Here is an 18173-nt window from a genome sequence, read left to right on the forward strand (position 1 = left end):
GCTGGGTCCCGTCAGGTCATGAAGAGAGGGAAGTCTGGGAAGGCTTAAGGGGGAGCGGAGGGGCCATCTCGGGCGACGTGCATGGGCAGGAGCTGAGCCCTGAGCGGCACGGGTGACTCACCCGGGTCTGAGCACAGCAGAGGGCTGCAGCCCCGGTGACGGAGACCAGAGGGGCGGGTGGGAGGCCGGACACAGAAGCAACAGGGGCCAGACTGGCTGGGGCCTTGCCAGCCAGGAATGCCCTCCAAGGGCCTGGGAGCCAGTACAGTGCTGGGGCGGGGAGAGTGGCAATCTGAGGTTTTATTTGTTTTTAATTTGAAGGTGACTCTGGCAACTTTAGGGAAGCAAAAAAAAGGCAGGAGGTGACCCAGGACTGATGGGGCAGGGCCCTGGCTGGGCCCAGTGGGCACAGAGGAGAGGCAGGTCAGAGGGCAGGCAGCAGGCGTTCTGGGCAGCCAGGTGGAGAGACCCAGCCTCGGGAACTGCTTCATGGGGGTGAGGCTGAGCCGTGCCAGTGGGTGCGCATGCGGCCTGAGCTGCAGGGCCAGCCGTCAGGAGGACACCCGGAGTTCTGCTGTGAGGACGCTGAGTGGGAGCCCTTCTTTCTCACAGGTAGTTGAGTGCACGTGTTCAGTGGAACAGAGGTCAAGCGGGGCACATGAACCTGGACGTCTTCCGTGTGTAGACAGATGGCTGGCCCCACTGAGGCAGGGAGTGCAGCCAGGGGGCTGGGCTGGGTCCCGAGCAACATCAGTGACCTGGACTGTCAGGTGGAGGACGCCTCAGACGGACAGCAGAGAACGGCAGGAGAGCCCAGAGGGTGTCATCCGAGGAGCCAACAGAAGAAAGTTTCAAGCAAGAGAAACAGCCAACCAGGCTCAGCACTGCTGCTAAGTTTATTAAGTAGCTTACAAAGGGAACCAGGCTCGGCACCGCTGGGGAGGTCACGAAGGGAACCAAGCACAGCCCGGGACAGCAAGGCCTGTGGTCTGGGCCCAGGCGAGGGCGGAGCAGGGTGGGTCACAGGCCAAGTGGCTGGTGAGGAAGGGGAGACGGCGGGACGGACAGCTGTCCTGGGAGGGGGCTGGGGAAGGGAGGGGGGCTGCAGGCCACGGAGTTGGGCGACAGCCATCAGGCAGGCCTGACAGAGGACAGAGGGGAACTGCAGAAGCAGTTGTAGAAAGGAGGCGACGGGTCCAGGGGTGGAAGCGCAGCATTAGGCAAGGGCAGGCCCCGCAGCCCCGAAGCTCTGGGCGCAGGGAGAGGAGCAGGTCCGGGCACGGGGAGAGGAGCGGGCGCCCGTCTCACTGGAGAAGAAGAGGGCTGTCGGGTGAAGGCAAAAGGTGTGGGAGGGAGAAGCCGAAAATAGCTGCTTCCAAGTTTCACGCTGCATCACGTTCCTTCAGGCTACCTTACGCCAAGATTGCCCCAATTCCCTCCTGCAACTCTGACCCACTGCCCCGGCGCCATTTCCCTAGACGGACTAAGGCTCAGCGTTCTTATTGTGGTCACTGCCCACCGCATCACCAGGCTCTCCTGGAGGAGGGGATTCCGACCCCCGCTGCACCCGAGAACCACCCAGGGGGCACCCAGGGCTCACGCCCAAGGAAGACGTTTTCAGGCCTCGGCCCCAAGGACTAGTGTTTTAAAAAAGTATCTCAAGAGGAAGATGCGCAGCCATGTCTGAGACCCCAGCCCCAGAGGCCCCCCTTTCCTCCTCCCCCACAACTCCCCACTCCCTCTCTGGCCCATGTGGGTTCCACTGCTTTGGACGCTTCCCAAAATGCCATGTCCTTCTGGAAACACGTCCCCACAGAGGAACCCAGCAGGCTGGTGAGGTTCGGGCAGAACCGAGCACGTCGGGTGGGCTCATTCTCAGGGCAGAGGAGGCCGGGAGAGTGTTGGTGCAGAGGGGCCACGCCCAGGTCTGCCTCACCGGGGCTCGGCACCCCATTCTGTATCTGCGCCGATTGGCTTGCTGAACCTAAACTCAGGACTTTGATGCTTCAGTTTCACTTTGTTAGCTTAACCCACCTCGTGGCCTCTACGTCTAGAGGGCGCCAAGATTACGCCTGTCGGTGTATGCTGCCCACACCCTCACACAGGCAGCAGACACACACCCAGTAGCCAAGGCCTGGTGTCCCTCACACAGCGCTCTCGGCGGTGGTCGAGTGTGGCGGTTAAGACACAGCCTGAGATGGTTCCAGCCTTGGCTATCGGCCTGCTGAGTAAGCATGACTGTCCTTGTCTCCTTATCTGAGACGGGGGTCAGAGTGGTCGTCACCTTGCAGGGCCCTGTACCTGGCCAGCAGAGAGGACATAATCACTTAGAGCAGCAGCTGTGCCGTGGAAGGGGCTGCACCCCATGCCATCTGCCTCGGGGCAGGGGGGTCTGAGAAGCTGAGCTAGAAGCCCTGCGATAGACAAGACACTGCCTTGTGCTGGCTGCAGTAACTATGAAAGGAAGCAGGCTTCCTCCTCTTTGGGAAGGATTACTGAATTCACGGTGGGACATAGCAATGGTGGTTGGAAGGGACCCCGGGGGTGAGGGCCTCATTGTCCAGATCAGGGTCTGCTGACCTTGGCACTCCTGACATCCTGGGCAGGATCGTCTTTGCGTGGGGGGCTGTCCTGTGTGTTCTGTTTAGCGGCATCGGAGCCTCTACCCTCTAGGCTCCAGGAGCACCTCTAGCCCCCTAGGGTGTACGACCCGAAATGTCTCCAGTCATTTTGCCAAATGTCCTGGGGGAGCGGAGGTGGAGGTGGTACAAAATCACCGCTGGTTGGGAAACGCTGGTCTAGATGAAGACACTGAGGGCCAGAGAGGCTACGGGACTTGGTCAAGGAACTGCAGCAATTGGCAACAGTATCCTTTCCTACCGTCTAGGTTTACGATGATTTCTAGACTTCTGCCAGGCAAAATGAGAATTACTGGCCTTCAGGTACAAAGCCCACTGCTCGCTGTTCTGATAGCGGGGGCAACATTTCCTGGTCAGCGTCTGCTGCTAGAAATAGCTGACAGGAAGGAACTGAGCAGACAAAGTACAAAGTAGCAACACTCTTATTGGGAGAAAAAAAAATACACCTTTACCCCTTGTGGCCAGTTACCCTAGGAAGCTTCTGCTTTCTCCTTGGCCACATGCAGGGAAAGGAAGGAGGGCTCTGAGCAGAGGGAACACCAGGGTCATCCTTTTAATTAGGCCGACTAGCCTGGTGAGGGGAACAGACCGCGCGGCAGAGGCAGGGAGTGTCCAGCTTTGAGAGATGAGAGCCCACGGGCCCTTTAACACTGAGTGAAACCGAAGGTTGATGACAAACCCCAGGGAATGGTTTTTAGTGCCAGTCAAGATTTGGGAGGAATTGATGATAAAAGAAAAGTTCAGGATGACTAAGAGAAGGGAAAATGTCTATCTGTATTATATTTCCTTAGAAAGTAAGTTTTATAAAAGGATAACAATTTTAATGGCACAATGTTTTAATATTAAGCATTTCTTCCTCCTTTAGAAACAATAGTAGAGGGGAAAACTATAGGCTTGGGAACTGGGAAGACCTGGGTTTTAATTGTGGCTAATTATTAAGAGTATGGTCTTAAGGTTTTTAGCCTCTTTGAACATCAGTTGTCAAATAGGGATAATGATCCCCAGGAAATGAGTGTCAGATGTCAAGCTCCTGGCAGAGAGGCAGTTCACAACAAAGGCAGTCTACATGGGGAGTTTAGTTGTCCTTCCCTTCCTCATGAAAATCCTACTAGTCAAAGTGGTCATGTCACATTACCACCACCTGCTGGTCACATGCTAAAATTGTCAGAATAATCCAAGGAGGTAAAAAAAAGTGCTCAAACTGTAAAAATTAAAATTGATGAGCTGACTGTAAACTTTGCGAGGACCCACATGCTGGCTGCTATCTCAAATTGCAGACAATTATCAAAGCTGAGACTTGTGTTTCCAACCTCAATCATTAAAATAAGCATGCAAAACATGTTCATAATGGGAAAAATATTTTAAAATTAACAAAAACTCAAATGCATTAGATTCAGGATCAGATAATCATTCGAGAGTCGGTAGGAAGATGTGAGTAAATGGTTAGAAGGAAATGTGCATGTATGTATGCACACACACACACACACACACACACACACACACACACACACCCTTCCATGTAGAAGAGTGAAAGATGGCTAGGGTTTTTATACTTGATGCTGACAAGGCTGTACGGTGGCCTGGTGGAAGGCAGGCTGAAGTGGGGCTGAAGAGAAATGCTCAAGAGTCATTTCAAGCAATGCAATACTGACAGTGACGGCCAGCCAGTATGGCAGAAGATTAACTGTTGGAATGAAGCAATCAGGGATGGGGTGGAGCCATCAAGACAATCTGACAGTAAAGAGGATGGGGGTGGGGGGTGGCAGGAAGGAAGCATGGCTGCCACATCAACAGCAACAGTTGGGGCTATCAGCCCAAGGCTGGCACTCGCAGGGGACCATGTGGCGGGCCCACCTGGCTTGCCGAGATGCTCAGGAACTCAGGCTGACAAATGCACAGGGCCCGTGACACAGGTGTGATGCATCTAAAAACACATTTTGCCTTGGAGCAAGATGACTAAGTATGCTACAGATGACCCCCCAGGGCCCCTGGTGCCCACAGGAACATAAACCTTGGCTAACACTTCTTGAGAAAATCATCTAGAGAGAAAATGATTAATCCAAAAAAAAAAAAAATTACAGGCTCCCAATGAGATTCAAGAAAACCTTCAGCCAATAGTTGTTGCAGAGATAATTGTTCTGAATCTATCAATAAAGCTAAGCTGCCCCTTCATTGACCGCAAACACCAATTTCTTTCAGCCAGGATTATAAGTTGGTGTTCACAGGCTTACTACCGCCATTACGGTGATAAACAGTTCAAACCACAACAGGGTCTGACATGTAGATCAATTCCGGCTCCATAAAGAATCTACACAAGAGGTTCCAGGACAGGAATTTACAGCCACCAGTTTTTATTCTCTCTTGCTGCAAAAATTACTTCTGTCAAACACTTAGGAGAGTGAGAAAAAATGTAAAAAAATTAATTTTTCATGTACTGCTGGAACAGCCTTTTTCAATGCAGAAGCTCAAGATGAATATGTTTCTGCACTTAAAAAATTACGCCGAGCAGCATGTGGTGCTTAGTGGAAGAGGGGTCCAATCCTCCTCTGCTCGCAAGCCAGCAGACAGCAATTTGCAATCCTGAACTGAGCTGTCTGCGTTTCCTCTAAGGGCAGATGCGGGTCTCATGTTAGCAACGCCAAATTATATTAGACATTTAATTTTAAACCTCAGGTACTTAAATGTAAAACCTTACAACAGTAATAGTCATAAAGCAGTGGGGCATTCCATTTCACAGAATGGATTCTTCTTTTCTCTGCCCTTAATTTAACCAGAACCTCCTGTTTTGTACTTTTGCACACTACAAAGTAATCTATCTAATTAGGAGTTGCTTGCAGCTGCTTAAAAGACAGAAACCCCCAGGGCACCTGCATGTATAGAGGGTAAGACTTTGAAAAGTTCTCTGGATCCAAAGTCTTAATTTAGGGTGGACAGGGGGGCACAGAAACACTGAATTCCAGTGTCATCATTACTATGACGGTTTAAGATAAGTGTGTGTGACAACTGGAAGGCATATTCACCAACACATGGGCATTTGGATTCAAAAGCTGCTTAGCTTCTCCTGTCCCTGCTGCTAGCACAGCGTATGCTTTTCATGACTGACATCCAAACCAGACTCTAGGGAAAAAGATACAATGATTAAAAAAAAAGAAAGGAGGGTGGGGTTTGTATCAACTGCAACTTAAAAAGACAAGGCATGGCAGAAAGCTCTTAATCATGTTTGTTTCTTTTGTGATTATTTTCTGAGCACGGCAGGGAATGCTGATGCCTAAGCTGAGGTCTGGAAACCCACTCACAAATGCGTTTTCCTGAGGTTGCTGTCTGATCCTGGGCCTGATGTTCATTAAAAACTGCTTTGGGTCTGGCTGCTGGCTGAACCGCTAAGGGCAAGGATGGTGCTTACCAGAAGGGGGCTGCGATGTTGCCCTCACCTCAGGCTAATGGGGCTGCTCAACATCCAGGCGCATCTGCATCACCCAGGGAGCTTGGCAACATGCAGCTTGGATCTGGGAAGTCTCGGTGGAGCCTGGAACTCTGCATTTCTAGCCAACTCCCAGGGGCTGTCAGATGCCTCTTGGTCCACGGACCACACTTTTAGAAGCAAGGGTTTAGCGTGGTGGTTTTCAAACTTCAAAATGCAACATAATTCTGAGAGGGCTTGTTAACACACAGGGTGCTGGGCCCCACCCCTGAGCTTCTGAGTCGGTGTGTCTGGGATGGACTCTAAGGGTTTGCATTTCTAACCAGTCCCTGGGGACAGGGGGGCTGCTGCTGGTCGGGAAGCACATCTTGAGAAGCGCCATCACGGAGCCAAGGCTTGGAATCAAGCCACCTGAGTTTGCAACCTGGCCCTTACCAGGGGGGGGTCTCTGCATAAGCAGGATCTAACCCTTCTGCGTCAGTCTCCCCATCATAAACAGATAACAACTGTACCTACTTCCTGAGCATCAAATGAGATCATCCACAGGAAGCCCCGATAAACATCAGTTCTTCTTCTTCTTAATACTATTCATCCATATCTTGGGGGAACATATCCATCAACTTTTAAGAAAACATAGGCAGGAAGTATATATATATCGTGCCTGTATTTTCGTGTCTGTCCCTATACATCTGAGGAGTCCTGCTCCTGTACGGAATTCTGTTGTTTTTCTGGATCTTTGCTATTGAAAATGTCAGTTCTAAGTCCTAAAATAAGATGATGATTAATTTCGCAATTTTGACCTCTTAATGCTCGTCTCTTCTCGTCTCCCCTCATTTTGCTGCACGCCCACTGACACCTTTCATTTCACTGCAGCCCCCTCGGCTGGTCCATTTTCCCTTTCACTCTTCTCTGTGTCTTTGTCCAAATTGCCTCAATGCTTATAATAACTTCCTCCTGTGGTTTTGCACAGAAAAAAAAAAAAAGTCCATCTGGTTCTTTTAGCACTGCTCAAGTTTCATTCTCTTTGGGAAATTTTCCTTGATTAACTATCAGCCTTTAAAGTACCTGCACAATGTCAGCCCACACTGTTCCAAGTTCTCCACCCACATCCCCCAGCAGGCTCATGCCAGGGCACAGACTCGTGTTTCCTACCGCCTGCATTCAGGGTTCAAACTCTGGGGTGTCAGGGATCCTAACTAGTTTTTAACAAACATGCTATATAATGAAGAATGAATGGATTCCTGAGGCATTAATATTTGAGAAATCTCTTTGTAAATTTAAAAGCCACATTCACATGCCGGTGACCTCAGTCTCTCAGAGGGACTATAAACATGCGTGTAAGTGACCAACGCAATCTGCTTCTCTGGAAAGACACTTCCAACCAAACCAAGGCTCTGAAAATAACAGAGCCTCATGACCTGGCAGTTTGGAAGCACCCACTGTGTCTGCACAACCAGCACAGAGTTACAAAGCAGGAGAAAGTTAACTAATGAGTCTTTATCAAAGAGTTAACTGTGCAGAAAGAAAATCTGTCTAGAAAGGATTTTAGATTAATATGCTGCTTCCAGTGCCTCTTCTATAAAAATATTCTGAGTGTAGGGGAGGCAAAGACTCCGGTGATGGTCTCTCTCAGGCACTTGTTCTTCTAATCCCCCCTCCCAAATATAAGTCCCATAGCCCTAAGGCATAGCACTAAAAACTGTTGCTCTAATCAGGCTGTGTCGGTGACTCAACAACTCTTACTCAAAGGAGGAAAGCTTCGGAAGGTTGCAGCTCGACAAGGCGGGGCTGAGGTCGTGTGTATGCAGCAGGCTCTGCAAAGGCCCAGCTTGGGGCACCCCGACCCCCAGACATGGGGGCTCCACAGAATAAACCCAGCCTGCTGGTAATACCAACTGAAAAAATCAATCCATTTCAATGTATTTGATGATAATTATGTGAACTGCTTGTGCCTCCTAAAAAGAGTAACTGTGATAACAACAGCAGATACGCGGTTACAGAAGCCACGGTCCAGGTGTTGCACTTTACACCTAACGACCAGGAAGGGAGGAAAGAGTGCATCCAAGCATCAGGAAAGGACAGAGGGGCTCACGGAGGTCAGGTGGCCTGCCCACAGCCACCTGGCGGGCGGGTGGTGGCTGTGAAGGCTTGGATGCCCCATTCCAAGGGGAGAAACTCTAGGTGGTCAATTTACAGTGGCTCAGACCCCCCTTCCCTGGGGTTCTCAATGCATCCTTGTGATTTCCGAGGACAGGCAGACCGCCTGAAGGGGTCCCGCGAGAGGCTGCAGGCAGATGTTTGCTACCCAGCACAGCGTTTTCCTCTGAATGTGGAAGGAGCCCTGGCTGTGTATACGCGGTGCCACGAGCTTTTCTAGACGCGTGTTGCTGCGGCCCCTCTGGAGCTGCCTCGATGGACTGAATTTCCCCCTCTCACTTGGTTTGGGGATGTCTTTCTTTAAGGCCTCTGCTTGGCAGCACTTGCCAAAAGAACGTGGAGTAACTAGAAATAAGGATGATATTTACCCAAATCTAACGTCCTGCTGCAGCAGCTGGCGGGCCTACAGGGAAGACCTGATGCTGAATCTTTTAATTAGAACAAATTATGCTAAAATTACTCTAACGCCCTGTCTGATAGATGACATACAACAGTGGGAATTCCTTTAAATACCGGTGAACAGGCCACAGACAAAATGCCACAGGCAAAGCATGTTGCAGGCAGACAGCGCAGCCTCCGTGTTCCAACTCACGGTAGGAGTTGCCTACATGCACGCTTACTTCGCGAGAAGCTGTTCTCACTTAAAAAAATAAAAGCGAGAAGGGAGCACTCCATAATTTAGAGGGTATACCAGGAATCCTGGAACGCTGCTAAGGAGAATGAATCATGTTTTCCTTTGATGAAAAAAAAAAAGAAACCCTTACGATATAAAATGAGCATTAAAGGTGGCAGTAAAGGCCAGGCCGTGCGGAAGTGTGATCAGAGGCATAAATTCTGACATTATTTCTCTGTCCCCTCCCTGTCCTGTGACCCTGGGGAAGCCACTTGCTCCACCTGCAGCCTCAGTTTGTGCATCTGTCAAGTGGGGATGAACATCTACTCCTCCCTGCACCAAGAGGCACCAGAGAGATGTTATGGGCAGACAGCCTAACAAGGACAAATGCGCCAGAGGAAAGGCCAGGCATGTACCACTGACACTGCCACCCTGCAGGTGCCACACTTCAAGTGGGGTGCAGAGAGCTTGGGGTGGTGCGTCCAACCTGGGCTTATGACCAAGGTCTGCAAGGCGGCCGTGGGTCTGTGGGGCCGCACCCTCTCTTACCGCTGCTGATGGCCGAGTTTGCAATGACCGTAGCCTCACTCCACTGGTCAGCACTGGAGACGGAGCAGGAACGCTGCTGCATGCCGTCCGGTCGGCTGCCGAAGGGGCCCAGGCCGATGCCGCTTGCCATCTGAGACCCAGACGCACTAGTGATATTCCCTAGGAATAAACAAGTCAGGTGAACACCACCTCGGACTGCAGACCCCAGAAGCCAGCACTGGATAGTCTACGGGGCCGAAGCGCTTGCACAGCGGGCCCAGGCACAGAGGTCGTCCTGCCCACGTGGAGAATGGAAGCATCACACACAACGACACCGGAGAGCACAAGAGAGGAGCGGGTGGGAGGGTGCATGGGGAAGCTGTGCCAACGAGCCTGCACACAACAGTCCTCAACAAAGACACGGCCGCAAGCAGCACCTCGCCAGCGAGCAGAGGTGAAGGCCCACTTTTGGGGAAAGCAACACTCCTGGCAGGCCCGGCAGGAGCCCTGTTGCATCCACAGATCCATGGACGTGAAAATGATCGCCAACTGGGACTCAACCGATTGGTGCCAGAGGATTATTTTCATGGTGAAGCTGCACTTTATGATCAACACAAATCAAAGTTCCTACAAGAGACATCAGAGGAAATGCAGGCTCTGAAGCCAGTAAGTTTACTCTTAACCTTGAAAAGACTAAAATAACCATAGCAACTTGGTAGTGCACATGGATGGAGATGAAAAATGATTCCACTGTATACTTAATGATTTGAATCAGTTGCTCAGCATCAAAATGAATGATTATCTGGTCACACCAGTTTTAGACTCAAAAACATAATTAAGTGTCTTTCTCTAAAGCTCAGCCAATCATACCTTGGTGCTAGTGAATTAGTTTGTTAGGTCTACATGCAGATCTTCAAAGGTATTAGGTTTCTTTTTCTTTCTTTTTTTTTTACTTTAGAACCAATTAAGCTCTCGATTGTTTTAATAGAAGACTTTCATAGTATAAGATTTTTAATATATAGACTGTATTCATAGTTCCCAAATAGAGCCAATTACTAGAACTACCTGTGGAGCTTTTTAAAAATAAAGGTTTCAAAAAATTCAAATTTTGATTCAGAAGGCCTGGGACTGGGGTTTGAAAGAATACACACGTTTTCAAAAGCACTCCGGTGATTCTGGTGAGCAGACAGAGGTAGGAATCCAGAGCTCTACTACCAACAACTGACCCTGCTGTAATCCTGTGGGGCCCTGGAAAGTTACAGAACCATCTACTGAACTGAAATGCATACGGGAGCAATATAACAAACAGCCGATTAATGAAGAAGAAGGGTTTTGCTTTAAAAAATACATTTCTATGTAAAAAGCAATACTGATTTTGTGCTGTTATCTGAACTGGGTACATTTTAAATATCATAAGGGAAACGATTCACAGGCAGGTCGACCCAATTCTGGAGGAAAGCTGGGGGCAGCATCCTAGGAAGGGCCACCGTCTTCCTAAGTGTGGTCCTCAGACCAACAGCAGCAGTGCCTGGCAGCGAGAAATGCAGGCCTCCAGGCCGCACCCCCGGGCCTGCTTTAGTAAGATCTGCAGGTAATTCCTGCACAGGGGAACGTTTGAGCGGACCTGCTAGAGGGCGTGGATAACCGGAAATAACCACGACCCCTAAACGATGATGGTTGAAGCTCCTTACCCCCACGGATCACTGATGGCAAAGATGCTGGAGGGAGGCTCTTCCGGCTGGAGCCCATCCCGGCTCCCCTGCCCAGCGGCAGGGGCTGTGCCAGTTTACCACCTTCCTTGAGGTCCTGATGTTCCGACTGTGGGGCTGGAGCTACGGCACAAACCTGGGAGCACGCACAGCCTGAATGACGGCACCGGCTTGTGCTCCTGCGCCTGCTCAGGGACTGATCCTCCCAGCAGCCCGGGAAGGAGGGCCAGGTGCATGGCACCTCACGGGCACAAAGGAGCTGCCCCAGGGCCAGCGAGGTGGCACTAAGGGACAACCACACGCTCCTCCCATTCTCCACTCTTAGCTGCCCTCTGAGTCACCTCTTCTCAGTCAGATCCCAGCAGTAACAAGGCATTCAGAACCCACAGCAGGAGGGTGTCTGAGAAGATGGCACCCTCCCAGCCGGCAGCCCGGCTTGGCTCGGGTCTCCTGCACTGCGTCCATCACCTTCCCACCACTCTCCATCCTGCTCCCCTCTGAGGAGGGCACTCCCTGGGGCTGCATCCACGGGCTCCAGGACCTCTGGCTTCCCACTGGGCTCAACCAATGGGGAGCAGGAGTGTAAGGTGATGGCACATGCTCCTGGAGTGTGTTCCTGGGCTCCCCCAGAGGGTCGCCTTGGGGTGGCTGTGCCTCGGTGGTCCCAGTGCCACTCCTGCCAACCCTGGCCCCACACTACACTATCCCCTGGCCTCTCTCTGCCCACGTCTTTGTCCCTCTGTAAAGAAGGGCTTCTCTTCCCCACGGGGACCCCGATCCCGTGTACCCACCACTCAGGATGCACTTGGAAGGAGGCGCCTACCCAGAACCCCCTGGGGCTCCAAGGTCCTCTCTGCTTTCACTGTGTGAATGCCCAAAGACAAAGGCTCCAGGGCACTGGTGGGTGGAAGGGGAAAGGAAAGATGGAGGGGGGGGAACAGCATGAGGATGCAGGTGAGCTGTGACCTCTCCGCACGGCGGCCACGCCAGGGCCCCAACCTTTCCTGCCAGTAGGGACACCTGCCACTCGGTGAACATGGCAAGCACATGATTCTTTCCCCACTAGTGTGCCCGCTTGTCCCCTGATGAGTCATCAGGGTGTGGGGATACACGAAACCTCATTTTATACCCGCTTTAGGCACACGAAGCCAAAACACCTGAAAACCAAACTAAATGCCTGTCCGCCCATCGTCTCTGGGCTGATGATCCAGCACAACCGCCACGTGTGCTGTGCCGTTTCCGGTGTGCATTCTCCCTGGAGAGTGGCTCCCTGGGGAAGACTGGTCTAAAAACCCTGATACACCTCCTTCAACAGGCAAATCGCGCCTGTCCCTGCCCACGTGAGACAAAGCTCCAGGAACAGTCACCCCCACACAGGACAGCCAAGTCAATCTGAACTTTGGACACGGAGCACGTGGAAGTTCAAATGGAGAGAGATCTGACAAAGAGCTCTTCTTAGGCTGACAAATTATTTGACTCAGGGCAACACATCCACTGCAGGAAAAGGGGAGAGCAGATTCTGAAAACACACGTACTCATGTAAAACTGCAATGAAGCTGATCATAGTTTTGAGGCTGGTCCACTGGTTTTCAAACTTCTAGCTGTTTGTCCAATGAAATTTCAAGCATAAACCGAATGCACTAAGCTGCTGGTGGGGAGGCTCTGGGCTTCGGCTCCGGAGGGCATCCCCAAGGAATGGAATGGGGCCTCTGGGGTCAAGAGCCTTCCAGCAGACCACGTGCTCCTGGCAACTGATGGCAGAATCTGTACAAGACCCGAAAACAGCTCTGCAGAGTCCTTCAGAAGGAGAACCTTGGCACCCCCCAGCCTGTGAAGGCCTCCCCCCAGCCACGCCACCCCAATTACTGGAGTAAAGGGAAACTACAGCATGGAATTTTGGCCAAATGAATGTGTCTGTGTGGACACACAAACAAGTAAAATGTTAAAACAGATCCACAGACTGGCTGAGGTCATGGGTGCATTTTCACTTAGTGGGACATGATTCATTTTTTAAAGCAGAATTAATTCAGGAGATTTCATCTAAAAATCTGGGATTTCTGGTGTGGTTTGAAAAATGAAACTACCTGGCAGCTGTGAACCTGTGTTTGTGCTCAGAAACAGTTAGCTGACTACGTCTCTGAATCTGTATTCCCAGAATCCACACTTCAGCGGCCAAGGCTCACACCTGCCCTCCACCCGGCCCCCTTCACCTGATTACCTGCCCACCCAGTTCCTGATCTTGGGTAACTGTGAGTTACAAAATCTTCCACAGATGTGCACAGGAGCAGTCTCTTTTGCAGAAGCAAAACATTCATGATTTCTTTCAAGAGGGCAAATCTCTTTTCTGCTTATACTCATTCACTTTATTTTAACTTCAGTTAAAAGTCTTCTGAAAATCAAATAATAAAAGCAAACTGTGACATATGGAAACGAAGCATTTTCTGTGATGACAGTAGAAATACATTTGAACTGAAAACAAAACAAGTGTCCCAAAGGGTAAGAAGTACTGTTTTTGCCCTAAACGTATAGTTTGGAGGTCCACGAACAGGAGGTACTTGCCTCTACGTGTAAATACATGGAGACAGGTGTTGTAACTTGGAGGCAGACCAGCGGTCCAGACTCGGTCCTGACACCACGGCAACAGCCTTGCGGGCTTACTGTGGCCAGGGAAGCAGTTCACCCGAGCACGAGCAGCCCTGGGCCAGGGGTCACACTCGGGGGCTCGTCAATGTACTTTGAGTCAATCAATCTATCAAAGAAACCAACTACTCCCAAATGTTCCATGAATATGATAAGTAACTATACAGTATTATAATCTAATTATAGTATTTTTTGCCAATTTCTCATGCTTATTTTTACCCCCCTCCCCCCTTCCACAGAAAGGCTTATGTGTAATTTCATTTCTGTTCTTGAATAAATACCACTAATGAACCGGTCAAGCAATACTGTCCCTGCTTCTAGTTTTTTATAGGTACACATTTAGCAACATCTGCCCTAAGTCTTACCACACGGAGTTTTCACCACTTTGGAAACTACCTCTAAAGCATATATAAGGCAGAGGCTACATTTAAAATCATTTATTTTCTCTCAAAGTACTGTAGGGCTGCATCCTTTGTCAAATGGCAATTCATTTCACATTAGTAAGTTACTAACAAAGGCTGAGGACCTGAAGCTCTCCCTTCTGGAGGAAGCCGTGACTCACCTGACTCCCAGAGAGCTGAGGACCCTGAGGTCAGGATCCGTGGGCCCTCATGGTGGGCAGGCAGGCAGTCAGCCTGAGGTGGCAGGTCGGCGAGACGGGCCTCCTGGCCGTCGGGCTAAACGGCTGGGGTCGAGAGCCGAAAAGGCTGCCAACAGTCACTGAAGACACCTCACTCTGGGGCTGCTGCAACGTTGATTAATGAAATCAGATTTTTACACCTATACCTGATTTGCTAAACGGGTGTGTTTAAGACCAGACCTGCCCTCTTACTTACCCAGCCATTAGAGTCTCAAGTGCAAGGCGGCCGGCAGAACTGGAGTTACAGGCACAGACACCAGCAGGACTACAGGTGTGAGTGCCCTGGGCCGATGCGACCACACCTCAGGGGCACGTGACAGCGAGCCCCACCGCGACCCACGGCCCTGGTGATGAGGGACAGACGCCTGCTTCCTCCCAGCAGGTGAACACCTAAACATATACCTGCAGAATTTCACTAGTGAGGCTGAGAAATAAGATCCAATGCTGGGATCTAAGAGATGAGGAGGCTCAGCCCATGGCAGGAAACCAGTCTCTGCAGGCATGTCTGTCTCTGCCTAGAGAGAAGAGAGTCTAAAAGCCAGACTGGAACGTCCCCTTTGTCAGAGTGAGGAGGAAGGTCCACCGATCGGTTCTGACCTGTTACAGGAAGCTCTGAGCCAGGGAAACGGACATGAGGCCTTGTGAGGAAGCCAGCGGACACCCTGCCTTCCCCAGGGATGAGTGCCAGAGCTGTGACCTCCTTGAGAGGGGAGGGGGTGCTCTCCATTCTCCCTGGGCCCCCGGCACACCCCACCCCACCACTGGCAGACTGCTCCACGCACTTCATGTTTCTCCACGTCTTGTGCCACAGGAACGGGGACCCATTGTTATGGATTATCTTTCAGGGATGCCTGTATGGTGACAGATGTGGATGACAAAGATAATATCTTCCTCCAGAGGACAGATTTCTGTGCTGTCTGGGAGAGTAATACTGCCTTCCAGGGTAAGGGTTGGGTGGGCTTGCTTGCATCCCATTGCAAAAGGTTGGGGTTTCCTGAACTGGGGGGATTCCTCTCCTGTAACACAACCCACCGTGTTTGTGGGTGTCACCTGTCCCTAAGGGGGACGGCACACCACACTCATACTCTGGCCACTGGTGCAGCTGTTGAGCAACCAGCTGTCGAGCAACCAGCTGTCCTGTCCTGATCCTGGCGTCACTAGCCAGGAAACGGGCAGGCCAGCCTGCTAGTGAGCAGGGAGGGAAAAGTCAGACCCCGCACGGAGCTTTCCACCAGTCCTAACACCCACCTCCGAGACCGCTGTCTCCGCACTGAACCCCTATTGTGCTGGGCAGTGAAGGGAACAGAGTCGCGCCCTCAGGGAAGCTCCAGGCTATTCCAGGGGAAGGTATCCGACAAGCCTGCATGTGGCCGAAATGCAAGACTGAGGAACACAGGAGCCACGAGATGGTACAAGAGGCTGGGAGACCACACCTGCTGGAAGGTTCGGGATGGACTTCCTACCACACTGAAGATTTAGTTTAGGCTTTGGAACCACAGCCATTTCTATGAAGGCCAGTGTGGAAAGAGGGTTCCTTACACCACCCCAGGGCTGACTGCTCTTCTGACTGACCCTCCTGTGTGAAACTCTCCTAGAACAGTCCATTACGTTTTCTCTCTTCCCAGATTCCTTTTTCTTTCACATCCCTCCAGACTAAAATCCTACAGACATGCATAGACATGTTGACCAGAAAACACGTACAAGACGTTGACAGCAGCATTATTCAGAAGAGCCCCCAACTGGAAATGGCTGAAATGTCCACACACGGTGGGTGCCCCATGGCAGAGCCATCCACGTGATGGAATATTACAATGCCAGTAAGAATGAACGAACCGCTGACACAACAGGATGGACATCACAAATACGAGACTGCCAGCTGTTAGGATCCCATCCATCTGCTCAAAATAAACAGGCAAACTGCTGTATGGGTGTGCAATGACACGTCTGTTACCCCTGTGAGTGTGTGCGTGTATGTGGGGCCAATCACAGGGTGGGGCCCTTAAGGGCTTCCAGGTCTGTTGGCCACCTGCTGCTTCTTGATCTGCATGCTGGTCACATGTGCAGTTAGCTGTAACTTGGGATTCTGCACTTTCTATTTGTGTATCAATAAAATTCACCTGCGGCCCTCAAGAATACTAAAGTCACTTGAATGGTCTGAGAATGCACAGGTCGGGTCAGGAGGTATGCAAGAGAGGGCCGAGTCGGGCAAGGAGACAGCCTCTTCAGCCTTAAGTCTCAGAGTGGCCTGGTCCTGCACAGTTATCAGAAGCTGGCTTCTGCAGGAAGGGGGTCACAAAAGGACCTATTGGGTATTTGTCTCAGCATTTTTTTCTCCAAACATTATCTGCACTACCATGAAATACTCAGTCGACTACCTGGCCCATTCTGAACTCGGAAACAGTGGTTCCTCAAACCCCCCCCCTCCGGATCAGCTGGCTGCTGGCTCTGATTAGCAGGGGGCGGCTCCATTACCATGCTAATCCACGGGCCCTCAGCCCCATCGCCTTGATATGGATATGCGCCCGCTTACTGGGCCGCCCTGATTAGCGCAAGCTTCCATGTGTCAAAAGCGCCGGATTCTTCCCAAAGAATAATTCTAGCTTTACTTACATCCCTAAAGTGTAAGAGTTGATTTGAAAAGGTACTTAACTCCACCATATGCTATTTTTCTTTAAACAATTTGCATTTCAAAGTGAATATGGCATTTATATCTGAATGAATATCAGTATGTTGCCTGAACTGATCTCAAACGAGCACGAAAACGATGCTGGTTTTCTATTGAAGAAGAATGTTTTCATCCGCCAAATGACATCAAAGAGAGAGCGCCTCTTTTAAGCTACAGGCTTATTACATAAAAAATAGCCTGCTCTGATTTTTGAAAATATACTCTGAAATAAGTCTTTTCACAGCATTCAAAGATTCATCAACAATCGTTTCTTTTGAAATACAAAATTTTGCTCACTGCACTTTCCAATTTTGGTCCATCGTCACAAACAAGACCTGACCTTACCAAAGGCTTGAACTTGGGAAAGAAGACTTGGCGTTTGACTTTTTGGTCAGAGAGCTTGAAAAAAAAACAGCAACTCTTGGTGATATTCATCCTAGAGTTTCATGTTGATTGAGATGGCAGGAAAAATGCAGAGAGGATCCCATGAGCCCATGAATATAAAATGGACATTTATTTCCACTGTGGAATTTTAAACCTCCTTAAAAAAATCATGATCACAGGATATGATGGACAGCAACTCACGCTTCCTCTGAGAGGGCGCACCCTTGGAAACACACAGAGATGCTCTTTCAAGTCTATTCTCCTTCCTATGTGGCTTCAAATGCTACAAAAGCTCCAGGTGGGGGGGCTGCCTTGCAAACCTGCAGCTACACCAGCCTCTCTCTGAGCGTGGTGGGAAAACCAGGCTTGCTGGGCTCAGGACTGGACGGCAGAGGCTATTCTAACGGCCACATCACTTCAAACTAGGCCTTCACCATCTGTTCCATCCTCTAATTATAAGCCCAAAAAGAATATAATTCACAACACTACCATAAAAAGTGAGATACAAATGATTTAAGTGCCTGTGAGCAGGGCCCATTCGCTTCACTATTTGCAATGGAAATCTGCCCTCCTTTTGGGCAACCAGGATTTCAGGCTAAGAGGGTTTTTTCCCAAGGACATACTCAGGATCTTAAAGATGCAGCCACCCTGGGCTCTGCGTTAAGTGATCCTTGTTTTGTTAAGGAGTGCAATTCAACACATCTAACTGGACACAGGAATCTTGTGTTTCTCGGACTACTACATGTTGTTTTGGTATATATTTTCTGCAGTATGCTG

General features: G+C 50.4%; 1 protein-coding gene across 11 annotated transcripts in view; it reads right to left on the bottom strand.

The window, feature by feature from the left end:
- Positions 1-18173, bottom strand: part of AGAP1 (ArfGAP with GTPase domain, ankyrin repeat and PH domain 1) — a 523790-nt gene that overhangs the window by 142027 nt on the left and 363590 nt on the right. For 8 of the 11 annotated variants that reach the window (XM_036901061.2, XM_036901059.2, XM_036901062.2 and 5 more), the window contains one exon: positions 9380-9538. The exons of the other annotated variants lie outside the window; for them this stretch is intronic. In XM_036901061.2, coding sequence (XP_036756956.1) covers positions 9380-9538 — 159 coding nt within the window. The remainder of the gene's footprint in view (positions 1-9379; positions 9539-18173) is intronic. 11 annotated transcript variants of the gene reach the window in all.

The sequence above is a fragment of the Manis pentadactyla genome, chromosome 6 (assembly GCF_030020395.1).
Source record: "Manis pentadactyla isolate mManPen7 chromosome 6, mManPen7.hap1, whole genome shotgun sequence".
Lineage (NCBI taxonomy): Eukaryota > Metazoa > Chordata > Mammalia > Pholidota > Manidae > Manis > Manis pentadactyla.